Source organism: Orcinus orca, chromosome 5 (genome assembly GCF_937001465.1).
Source record: "Orcinus orca chromosome 5, mOrcOrc1.1, whole genome shotgun sequence".
In the NCBI taxonomy this organism is placed as follows: Eukaryota; Metazoa; Chordata; class Mammalia; order Artiodactyla; family Delphinidae; genus Orcinus; species Orcinus orca.
The window spans coordinates 27,281,268-27,293,405 of record NC_064563.1 but is presented as its reverse complement, the minus strand read 5'-3'; the positions used below and the strand labels follow the sequence as shown (position 1 = coordinate 27,293,405).

General features: G+C 40.9%; 1 protein-coding gene across 1 annotated transcript in view; it reads left to right on the top strand.

Moving 5' to 3' along the window:
* Window positions 1-6,678: 6,678 nt before the first annotated feature.
* ATP1B3 (ATPase Na+/K+ transporting subunit beta 3) overlaps window positions 6,679-12,138 on the top strand; it is a 41,797-nt gene continuing 36,337 nt past the window's right edge. The window contains exon 1 of the mRNA XM_004278228.3: window positions 6,679-7,095. Within this exon, the coding sequence (XP_004278276.1) occupies window positions 6,987-7,095 (109 nt within the window). The 5' untranslated portion in view covers window positions 6,679-6,986. The remainder of the gene's footprint in view (window positions 7,096-12,138) is intronic.

Genomic DNA, 12,138 nt, shown 5'->3' with positions numbered 1-12,138 from the left:
CAGGTTTTTCTCTTTCTTGGATTCCTTTTCCTTTTTACTGGTCCATCTTTAACTGATGTTTTCAGAAAGGATTTTTGAGAGGTGGACTTTCTGAGTTTTTACATGTCTGAACGTGTTTTCACTTTACCCTTATAGCTTAGCTGGGTATGGGATTCTGATGCTCAGAACTCTGCAGGCAGTCCACCACTGTCTCTAGCACTGTTGTTGATGAGAAGACTGGTGCCAATCAGGATTTTGTTCTGTTGTTCTGTTGTAGTTGACCTGTTGTTTGTTCTCCGGAAGCTTTTAGGAACTTCTCTTAGTATTTGATGTACTATAAAATCACAAGGTTAGGGTTAAGTATGGGTCTATTTTCATTTATTTTGCTTGGCACTCAGTAAGCTCTTTCAGTTTGAAGACTTCTATCTTTTCTCAACTCTAGGACATTTTTTTTTTCTGTATTTCTCTCACTATTTTCTCCCCCACATTTTCTTACCTCCTTCTGGAACTATTAGTTCACTATTGTCCCTCCTGGATTGAACCTAGATAGTCTTTGGACTTTTAAAAGTACAGTGTTTCTTTCGTCTTTTTGCTTTACACTCTGGGAGATTCCATTGACCTTTTCTTTCAGCCCTTATGTTGATTTTTTAAATTATAGGAATTAATTATATTTTAAATTTTCAATAATTTTTTATCTCATATATACATACATACATATATATATTTATATACATATACTTGTCTTTGTCTTATGGATACAATAGCTTCTCAACTTTACCTCTGGTTACTAATTAGAATACAAAAAAATTATCTTATGTTCCCAGAATTATCTGTTTCCCATTAGTTCAGCTTTTTTTTTTTTTTTTTTTTAAATCGTTCTTTTGAAAACATTACATCCATACCTTCTTCCGGTTATTTTTCAACTAAGTGAACTTTTCTTGTGCATCAAGAAAATTTCCTATCCTTTGCCCCCATTTTGAAAAAACATTCTATCCTGGAAAATTTCAAGGATATACAAAGTAAACAAAGTATAATGAACTTCATCCACCCATCACCCAGCTTCAATAAACATCAATATTCTGCCATTCTTGTTTCACTTACAACTTCACCTACTCCTGTAAATTTTTATAACCAAATTATTAATTACTCTTTCATATTGATTTGGTCTTTTGAATTTATTTTTCATTTAGTAAAAAATCCTGTTAGATCATATCATACACTTTTTCATAAAACACCTAACACAGTGGATGACAGTATTAGAAATTATACCCCAAAACTCCCTCCCATTTACAGAGCGCTTTCTGTGCCAGACACTGTGCTCATGCTTTATGAAAGCACTGGTTCATTTTATTCAAGATAATCAACAATGCAACTGTCTGCCCTTTAACCTGCAAAGTATGTAGAGATGGTGTTTGTTAAAGGATTAGTAAAAGTATTCAATATTAAAATCAATGTGTGGAAAAGGACATTTTCTGTGAAGAGAATATATATATTCATGACTGTATTTCTCAGATACAATAAAATCCCAACACAATTATAGCTGTTGCTTGTGGGGAAGAAAGGACTATTTCTAAGGAAATTTTAATATCTATTCTTGAGGGACAATGGTCTTTCAGTGATTTAGTATCACAGTCCTAGTTATAACACCAAGTTATAAATAAGATGCTGTTTTAAGAACTGAAATACTTTTTTCTGTATACACAATTCTAAAATTCAGGAATAGGGACTTCCCTGGTGATCCAGTGGGTAAGACTCCATGCTCCCAATGCAGGGGGTCCGGGTTCAATCTCTGGTCGGGGAACTAGATCCCGCATGCATGCCACAACTAAAGATCCCACATGCCACAACAAAGATCCCACATGCCGCAAAGAAGACCTGGCGCAGCCTAAATAAATAATAAAATAAATAAATAATATTAAAAAAATAAAATTCGAGAATAAACAAAGAGTTTTAGAAAATTAAGAGCCAAAATATCTTGTTTATGCCCACAGAAAGTAGAAAATGGATTCTGCTGATTGGACAGCATACTCAGCCAGTGGCCTACAACCATTTCTCTCTCATTCTGCCTCATTCAGCTTTGTTAAGTTTTCCTAGAACTTTGTCGTCATTCACTGTGGAAGCAGTATTGGGTGGTGGAGGAGAGATGGGCATTGAATCACTGTGCTGCTGTTTGATACCTTTTTGACCATGGGTGAGTCACTTAATTTCTCTAAACCTCAGTTTCCTCATTTACAAAATTAGTGAACTAATACCTCCTTCTTAGGGTATTTGTGAAGATTAAGAAATAAATCACACTAAGCAAGTGGTCCGGGGCCTAGGACTTGGTATGTATAAATGATCATTGTTATTATTGCTGTGGGATTCATAGATATCCTCTACAGTAGGGAAGCCAGATTTAGCAAATGAAAAAACAAGGCATCCAGTTAAATTTGATTTTCAGATAGACAAGAATCATTTTTTTAATGTAAGTGTGTCTCAAATATTACATGGAATATACTTATACTTATATATACATTCACCTATCTGAAATTCAAATTTAAGTGGGCATCCTGTATTTTATCTGGCAAAATAACTTCTCTTTTAAAAGGGAGACTTGAGTATGGTAAAGTAAATCGACAGGGAATAAAGCTCTGTTTAAATTTGATATTTCATCTGCTCATACTTGGTAGGCCAATATCCCCCAAAACACTTAGTGTTTTCTCTTGCAAGTAATGCTCCAGCATCATGTATCAGAGAAACAAATAGTTCCTGTATTTTGGATTAGGAATCAGACTCCCTGACTTCAGCCTATACTACAAAGCTACAGTAATCAAGACAATATGGTACTGGCACAAAAGCAGAAACATAGATCAATGGAACAAGATAGAAAGCCCAGAGATAAACCCACGAACCTATGATCAACTAATCTATGACAAAGGAGGCAAGGATATACAATGGAGAAAAGACAGTCTCTTCAATAAGTGGTGCTGGGAAAACTGGACAGCTACATATAAAAGAATAAAATTAGAACACTCCCTAACACCATACAGAAAAATAAACTCAAAATGGATTACAGACCTAAATGTAAGACCAGACACTATAAAACTCTCAGAGGAAAACATAGGAAGAACAGTCTTTGACATAAATCACAGCAAGATCTTTTGTGATCCACCTCTTAGAGTAATGGAAATAAAAACAAAAATAAACAAATGGGATCTAATGAAACTTCAAAGCTTTTGCACAGCAAAGAAAACCATAAACAAGACGAAAAGACAACCCTCAGAATGGGGGAAAATATTTGCAAACGAATCAATGGACAAAGGATTAATCTCCAAAATATATAAACAGCTCATGCAGCTCAATATTAAAAAAACAAACAACCCAATCCAAAAATGGGCAGAAGACCTAAATAGACATTTCTCCATAGAAGACATACAGATGGCCAAGAAGCACATGAAAAGCTGCTCAACATCACTAATTATTAGAGAAATGCAAATCAAAACTACAATGAGGTATCACCTCACACCAATTAGAATGGGCTTCATCAGAAAATCTACAAACAACAAATGCTGGAGAGGGTGTGGAGAAAAGGGAACCATCTTGCCCTGTTGGTAGGAATGTAAACTGATACAGTCACTATGGAGAACAGTATGGAGGGTCCTTAAAAAACTAGAAATAGGGGCTTCCCTAGTGGCACAGTGGTTGAGAGTCTGCCTGCCGATGCAGGGGACACGGGTTCGTGACCCGGTCCGGGAGGATCCCACATGCCGTGGAGCAGCTGGGCCCGTGAGCCACGGCCGCTGAGCCTGTGCGTCTGGAGCCTGTGCTCCGCAACGGTAGAGGCCACGATAGTTAGAGGCCCGCGTACCGAAAAAAAAAAAAAAAGAACTACTGTATGACCCAGCAATCCCACTACTGGGCATATGCCCAGAGAAAACCATAATTCAAAAAGACACATGCATCCCAATATTCATGGCAGCACTATTTACAATAGCCAGGTCATGGAAGCAACTTAAATGCCCATCGACAGACGAATGGATAAAGAAGATGTGGTCCATATATACAGGAATATTAGTCAGCCATAAAAAGGAATGAAATTAGGTCATTTGTAGAGACGTGGATGGATCTAGAGACTGTCATACAGAGTGAAGTAAGCCAGAAAGAGAAAAACAAATATCGTATATTAATGCATATATGTAGAACGTAGAAAAATGGTACAGATGAACTGGTTTGCAGGGCAGAAATTGAGACACAGATGTAGAGAACAAACGTATGGACACCAAGGGGGGAAAGCGGCAGGGGGTGGAGGTGGTGGTGTGATGAATTGGGCAATTGGGACTGACATGTATACACTGATGTGTATAAAATTGATGACTAATAAGGACCTGCTGTATAAAAAAATAAATTAAATAAAATTCAAAAATTAAAAAAGAAATAAAAGGGAGACTTGGGTATGGTAAAGTAAATCTACAGGGAATAAAGCTCTGATTAAATTTGGTATTTCATCTGTTCATACTTGGTAGGCCAATATCCCCCAAAACAGTTAGTATTTTCTCTTGCAAGTAATGCTCAAGTATCATGTATTAGAGAAACAAATAGTTCCTGTATTTTGGATTAGGATGTAAACTTTTCCCCAAACTGAAATCTGTTGGATCAGGTATTATACTAAACTAGGCATGAGTTTTTAAAATACTTACTGAATTATATTTGTATTTAAGTACTTAATTGGAAAACCACAAAGCACTACATATGAAAAGCATATTAATGGCCACAAATATCTGACAGCATTCAGTATCTTTGAAACACTATTTCATAAAGTTCTTGTCTACCATGTTTTCGTTGTATGCGCCAGGTAATTATTTCTTGAAGTGTGCTTATTGTGTTATTGTGTGTTATTAACTCACACACAAAATAAATAAAGCAGAGGGTTTTTTTGTTTTGTTTCGTTTTTGTTTTTTTGCTGCGTTGGGCCTCCGTTGCTGCTCTAGTTACGGCGAGCAGGGGCTACTCCTCGTTGCGGTGCGTGGGCTTCTCATTGAGGTGGCTTCCCTTGTTGTGGCACGTGGGCTCAGTAGTTGTGGCATGCGGGCTTCAGAGCGCAGGCTCAGTAGCTGTGACGCACAGGCCAGTTGCTCCGCGGCATGTGAGATCTTCCCAGACCAGGGCTCGAACCTACGTCCCCGGCTTTGGCAGGCGGATTCTTAACCACTGCACCACCAGAAAAGTCCAAGCAGTTTTATATTTTATTCCAAATAGACTCTGTATCTTCCCTCTTACCCAAACTAGAAAGCCTGTTATCAGCTCTACCAATATTTTAGCTGTCCTCTAATTTGTAGTTAGATTTTTAATGAGACAAAAATAGTTAACTACTTCCATTCCTCAGTTCCCTTTCGACCTTATTTATGAACTAAAGAAATGCATTCTAGTCTGCTTGCACGATGTTTTGCTATTTGTAGTACTATTTTCATGCCAAATTTTACAAAATGCCTCTACAAATCTTTTGCTGTCATTGGCTCAACAAAGTAACTGGATTTGGTTATCATTTCCAAGGTCATAATTTTAAATTTAGCTTTCGTAAGCGCAGGGGGAAAATCATTTTATAATAATATATTCTTCTATTCCTTTTCCATTTGTGAAAGACATAATTCATAATTCCTTGTTTTGATAAACAAAGTGAGGAAACAAAAGCAACGCCAGAATTTTGTTATCCATTTACTCCTTTAAAGCATTTGCTGGCTGTTTAAACTGTCGGATGGATCACAATGCATCATTCCAAACGGTAAGATGTGTGCTACATTTCTTCATTCATAATTTTTTATTTGCTAATAAAGCATAGGCAGTGCTCCATTTCTTTTTTCCGAAAAAAGAAAAAAGAAAAGAAAGAAAGCACCTCCTGCCGAAACTCCTGTTTAAGTCTTTTCATGCTGTCCCAACAGTCTCAAAGCACTGTACTCTTCAGCTCCATCTCGTGTAGGAAAACATCGACTGCACCCTCAGCTCTGACCAAGGGGAGCAACCAATACAGTGGAAAAGATGAAAAGCTGCGAACAGTATTTAGGCATCAACACTAAACGAAGAATTGATTTCCTGTAGAGTCTGAGTGTTTGAGAAAAAGCAGGTCTTGCGGTTGACAGGAAACTCAGGAAAGCATGTGTATTGATTTCATTGATAAATTCAATTAAATCTGGGGAAAACTATACTGCATTTACTTAATACTGGCATGTTTAGGATGAAATTCCCATTGACCCAAGATTCCCAGTTGACTCCTTCAAAAGAGCGAAGTCAGGGCATTCTCTGAGCGAAGGTATGTAATACACCGTACACCCTCACGAGATACTACAGCGGATTATCTTTTAGTCACATCATAGAGCCCAGAGGAGAACGCCTGGAAACGGTTTGGGGAGACGGTGGTGAAGTCCCGTCCTCGGTGGACTGGAGTCGTTTCCGCTCTCTGCTAGTCCCGCGCCGCCGCAGGCTAGGAAGCGAGGGGACTCCGGATCCCGGTTGCCCGCAGCATCTCCCCAGAGTTCTTCTGAAAAACCAGCGGGTTAGGGATGCTCATCTTTTGCTTGTCATTATAAATCTGCTTCTTATTAAGCTCTCATGATTTTTTAAGTTGCTACGCGTAGTTTTTGCTGCTTCTTGCCGGGAAGAGGGAGCGCCGAGCGCCCCGGAGCCAAGCCGGGTACCACCGAGCGGGGCCGTGGCCGTGGGCGGGGCGTCTTCACAGCTTCCAGCTGCGCCCCGCCGCCGGCTGGAGGCGGTAGCGGCGGCGGCGGGGCCTGAACGGCGCGGGGATTGGTTGCGGAGGGCGGAGACGTCAGGCTCCCGCGGCCGGAGCGGCGGCCCGGCTCGGCGCGGCGCAGCGCAGTCGGGTCGAGCGCTCACCACAGAGAGGAGGTTTCCTAGGCCGTCCCGCCTTCTGCCGCCGTCGCCGGGCTGCGCCGCTCGAGCCCGGACGCGCCTCTGCGCTCCTCGCCGCTTCCACCCCCGCGGCCGCCGCTCCCCTCGACGTCCGCACACACACCATGACGAAGAAAGAGAAGAAGTCCTTCAACCAGAGCCTGGCCGAGTGGAAGCTCTTCATCTACAACCCGACCACCGGAGAGTTCCTGGGGCGCACCGCCAAGAGCTGGGGTGAGCGGGCGGCGGTTGGGCGCCGGGGCCGGCCGCGGTCCGGGGGGCGCCGGGCGGGGTCGGGTGGGAGGGAAGGCGGGAGGCGGATCCCCGCGCGGGGGCCCCGGGAGCCGCCGCTGCCTCCGCCCGCAGCGGTTTTCGCCGCGGCCGCCAGACTCGAACGCGGGCGGCGGCGCCGGAGGAGCAGCGCGGCCCCATTCATTTCTCGCGGGGTCGGCGGCGGGCGAGCGAGGCTGCGGGGCCCGCTGGCAGCCGCCGCCGGGCCGCGCCGGTTCCTTCCTCCCTGCCGGGAGTGGGCCGCACGTGCTGCCCGGGCCTGCGGCGCCGGAAGCCGGTAAACCCTGTCCCGAACCCCGAGCGCGTGGGGGCTGAGCGCCCGGCCTTCTTTGTACGGAGCGCGCCCGCCCGGAGAGGCCTGGCGGAGGCGGCCAGCGGCGCCGAGCGGTTTGGGGAAGCCCGACCTTGCCCCACGCCCGGGGAGAGGAAATTTCCACTCCCGCCGCTATCTTGTGACTCGTCCACGCTGCCACCCCAGCTGGTCGGAAGAGTGTGAGTGTTAAGTGTGTGGTCTGCACTCATGTTTTAAGCACAGAAGTACACGGTACACGAAAGTGCACTTGAGTTTGGACAGTGAAAAGACCTTTTAAAAGGTTGCTTTCTCCCTAATTCCTTTTTAATGACACAGGTTTTCTTACCAACGTGCTTCATTGGGGGAAAGTAAATCCGGTCTGAATGGCACAGGTTTTTTTCCTGTGCCTTCAAAACGTGTGATGATTGAATTTGCTAGCAGTTTTCCTCTGCATGGGTTCTTTGTTTTAAAAGAAATATTTAAACTATCCGCCAGTGTGGTGCTGCTTTAGAGTGACTCTTTATTTTTTTGGAAAAATTATGTTTATATCTGAATAAGGACTAGTGCGCTTCCTCCTCCCCCCTTTACACTTAAGTAAACTAGTTTTTCTTTCCTTTTGAAAAATATTTTGTTAGTTGGTCATGACAGACCTTTTTTTCTGAGTGAGAATATTTCTAGAGTTGAGAACTATTCGGGCATGACATTGTCAAGAGAAGCACGAAGAGAGTAAATTTGCTCTGACTTAGAAAATAGACTGGCTGCTGCTTGAAATCGGCTCCTCCAGAGTGGAAAGGCGGCTTAAAGTCCTATCACAAGGTGAAAGGGGCCTTGGAGGTTTTTTAGCCCAAACAATGCTTTAGACACGAGAAAAATGAGCCCTAGAGAGGTTGCGTTTTTACTTTGTGTAAAATTACATATTCCAAAGAGCCAAGAAAAGAACCAGTTGTCCTTTAATCCTAGTCCAGCGGTGGTATTATTTTACAGATGCCTTGCCTAACTGCATGGTAATCACTCACGATTTTTTTTCGAATGGCTGTCTGTGGGGAACCCACTAATGTGATGAGGAAATAGATCTTGCATCTGGAATTAAATGGGGGGAAAAACTGTAAACAGATTATTGTTTCTAGAGTGTACTAACTTTTTCTGCTGAAGGAATTTTTGAGTGGTGGAGAGTGGTTAATTTGTGTAGACTACCTTTCTCAGTGCCTTCTCATTTCCAGTAATAAGTATCTGCACTTTGTGTTAGAATGACATTTCTTGGTGCAGGTTGTGCTCCTTATCTAACCTTTGTATTATATGCTTTTGGGGTAGAGATTTTATTTGGTACGTGCATTTAAATAGATAACACGCACAAATTATCAGAGTATGCGGCATCATGTAAGGGCAGTGGGAGTAGTACAAGTAAAGTTGGGATTAGTTTTGGAAGGATTAAGGCAAGACCTTTTTTTCAAAATCGAAAATATCAACAAATAGTAAATTTCTGGGTTTATTGTAATAGTAGTAAGCCAGCGGAGAATGGCGTAAATAGGAGAAAGCTATCCATAATCCTATCCCAATATAAGGGCGCTCACTCCAAGGAAATGTGGAGGAGTGGTGCCTGGAGGCTGAAATCCATACTCAGCTCACCGGGCTGTGTACCCTAGAGCATGGGGTGTGCCTGGAGAAAGCATATCTTCTTGTAGTTCTCAGAAAGGCAGTGTATGAGTGAGCTGCCTGATCTCATCACCCCAGAGACGTCCACTATTCATATTTTGGTATATGTCTGGGCAGACACTAAAAATGTGTATAATGTTATTATTAATTTTTTTTTAACAAAAAGAGATCATACCGTAAGTGTTGCTTTATTATCTTTTGAGTATATTGTGGGCATCTTCCCATGTTAATAAATAAAGACCTATATCACCACTTTTAATAGCTGGCTAGTGTTCCATTGTATAGTTAGACGTACTGGGATTTTTTTTTTTTTTAAGTTTACTAATGTGTACCGTATGTATACATGGGAGATACCCAGGGTAATAGGAGTAACTCCTGATTTTTTTTTTAACCAGTACATATTGTATGTATTGGTCCCTCCTCCTCCCATTCCCTTCATCCTTGTACATTTTTGCAAATTTATTTCCTTGAGATATGTTTCTACTGTTGGAATTTCTGGGTTGTGGATAACATTATGTACGTTTTATATTCTGAAAACATGTTATAGGCTTTTTTTTAAACCTCATTAGTGCAAATTTTTTCTTTTAGTCGCTTTTGAAATTAATGGCGGGGGGGGAATTATTACATCTATTTTTCTTTTCTTTTTTTTTTTTTACATCTATTTTTGACCTAGGTAAATTTGCTGGGCTGCTGGCATATAAAGAAAACCTTTCTCTACCTCAAGGATTCTATAAAGACATTTAAGATGTTTCCTGATTTTATTTTTTACATTCAAGTCTTCAGTACATTTGTCCCATGTAATCTGAGGTTCCTCTCCAAGTGCATTATATATGTTAAAAACACATGTTTAAAAAGCAGTTTTGCAGTTTACCTTGGGAATAAAGTGAAAATACTACGTTTCATCTCATTGCCTGATTTAAAACAGCTGTGTGAAGAATTTGATTAGCTTCTTGTATATTTGGTTAATATGTGACACTTGGTTACAGCAGTTTCAAAATGCTTATATAAACGTACTTACCTCATTCCATCTTCACAACTTTCTACGCACACCATGTAGGTGATCAAAGTGTTCCTAAGAGCTGTTTTCTCAAGCTGGACAGTAAGGATGCATCAGGAATAAGTAGTCGCCTTTTACGAAAACACAGGACAAAGACAATTTAGCACCTTGTGGCTATGTTGCAGATATTAAACCTAAATGCATTACGTACAGTTAGAGTAAAAGGCAGCTCAAAGATCATCTAGTGTTATTTAATTGTAGACAGTGGACCATGTGTTGCAGTTAACATTTTTAAAAATAATGAAATAGAATAGAAAAATTATCAAAGTTTATTCTGCCTAATAAGTTTATTCTAAGAGAAAATATCATTCTGTGAATGATATACATTCAGATACCTTGATGTAAAATGTATTTCTCACTGTGGCTCACAATCAAGAAAAGGTTGAAAGCCACTAATCTAGCCCTGTGCCCCCATGTTCATACGTGAGAAAATTGAACCCACAGATCTGATCTGTCAGAATTCACTTACTCAGCTAGTGATAGAATCCTTGGCCTCAGACTCTCCAAGGACAGAGCTTTTTTTTTTTTTTAAACATGATGTAATGTCATTTAATGACATCTGCTTGTGGGCTTCTTTGGAGTTCATTATCTTAAGGTTATCTGTCAATAAATGCTTTATTTTAACATGGACCTAAAACTCAAGTTACTGATTCCAAGCAGGGTCAGGATTCTGGACCCAAACTACTAATAGCTACATTTTGTTCACGTGCTTCTCTTTTATTATAGGTCTCTTTTATTATAGATCATATTATATATGAAGTGCTGTTTTTTCAGTCACCTGCTCCCATTCTGGGTTATGCCTCAGTAAATGCTCTGCTTTGGAGATCAGGCTCCATCCCATCTTGGGTGTCTGACTGTAGGGGAGAAGGCAAGTGTGTTTATTTTCCCAGTTTTGTAAGGTATTCTTTGTCCTGTGGAGTGACATATTGAACTTTACAGAAATTTGCACTGTTGGGAAAGTAACAGGACTTGCCTTACCCTGTGTGCAGGCTATAAATATGAAGGGCAGTGGTGGGTGTGGCAGCGGCAGCAGCTGAGGCTAACCGAGCTGTCCCCCAGCAGGAGGCAGCACTTCTGGACTGCTAGTGGAAAGGAGGGAGGGGGCAAGTGTGTGTGTGATGTTCCAGATACCTTTGTAATTACAGTAGTATGTGCTTTACTGTGTTAAAGAGCAGCTTCCCCTCACCCCCGAAGTAATTCCATTTCTTTGAAATTGACTTTTGAATTTATATTTTTAGAATTAATTTAGTTGTATTAAAAGAAGTTTAAAAACCCTCCTGTCCTTAGTAACAACTTTACTGTGATTTATCATTGTGTTTGATTAAGGACCGTTTAACGCTTTTATGTTCCAAACACTTTTATTGAAATATGCCAAGAGTACATGGGCAGCACACATGTATGAGCAGGAAAAAAAATCACATGTACAATAATTTTTAAAAAGTGAAGGTTAATCTTAGGAGATATCAGTTCCCCTTCCCCTCCCCCTTTCGACTTCCGGCATTTCCATTATGGTTAAGCCTCTACTAACCTAGCATTTAAAAAAAAGGAATTGTGTAATAGGAAAAAAAAGTTAACTTTGGAAGATAAATATGTTCTAATTATGCATTCATTATATTGATTTTGAAGTAAAACCTGTCATCTTTAATCACATAGAGTAACCACTGTTAACATTTTCCTATGTATAAAGTTTTTTCAAATGTATAAATAAAATTTGAAAATACACAGATATACCTAGTTTGATCACTTAACGTTTAAGGGGAATGTTTTTTATTCCTCTGCCACTTTCTGTTGGGGTATCCCTGGCCCTCTCCATCACTTCTGTGGGGACTGTCCACACTTCCTGCTGGAACTTACATGTTCTGGTGGCTTTAGTTATTACCTCCATTTGAGACCCCCAAATCTGCATTTCTAGTCCCTAAGACTTTTTTGTATTCTTATTACCAAATGCCTGTCAGAAATCTTCAGTTGGATGTTTCATGGGCAC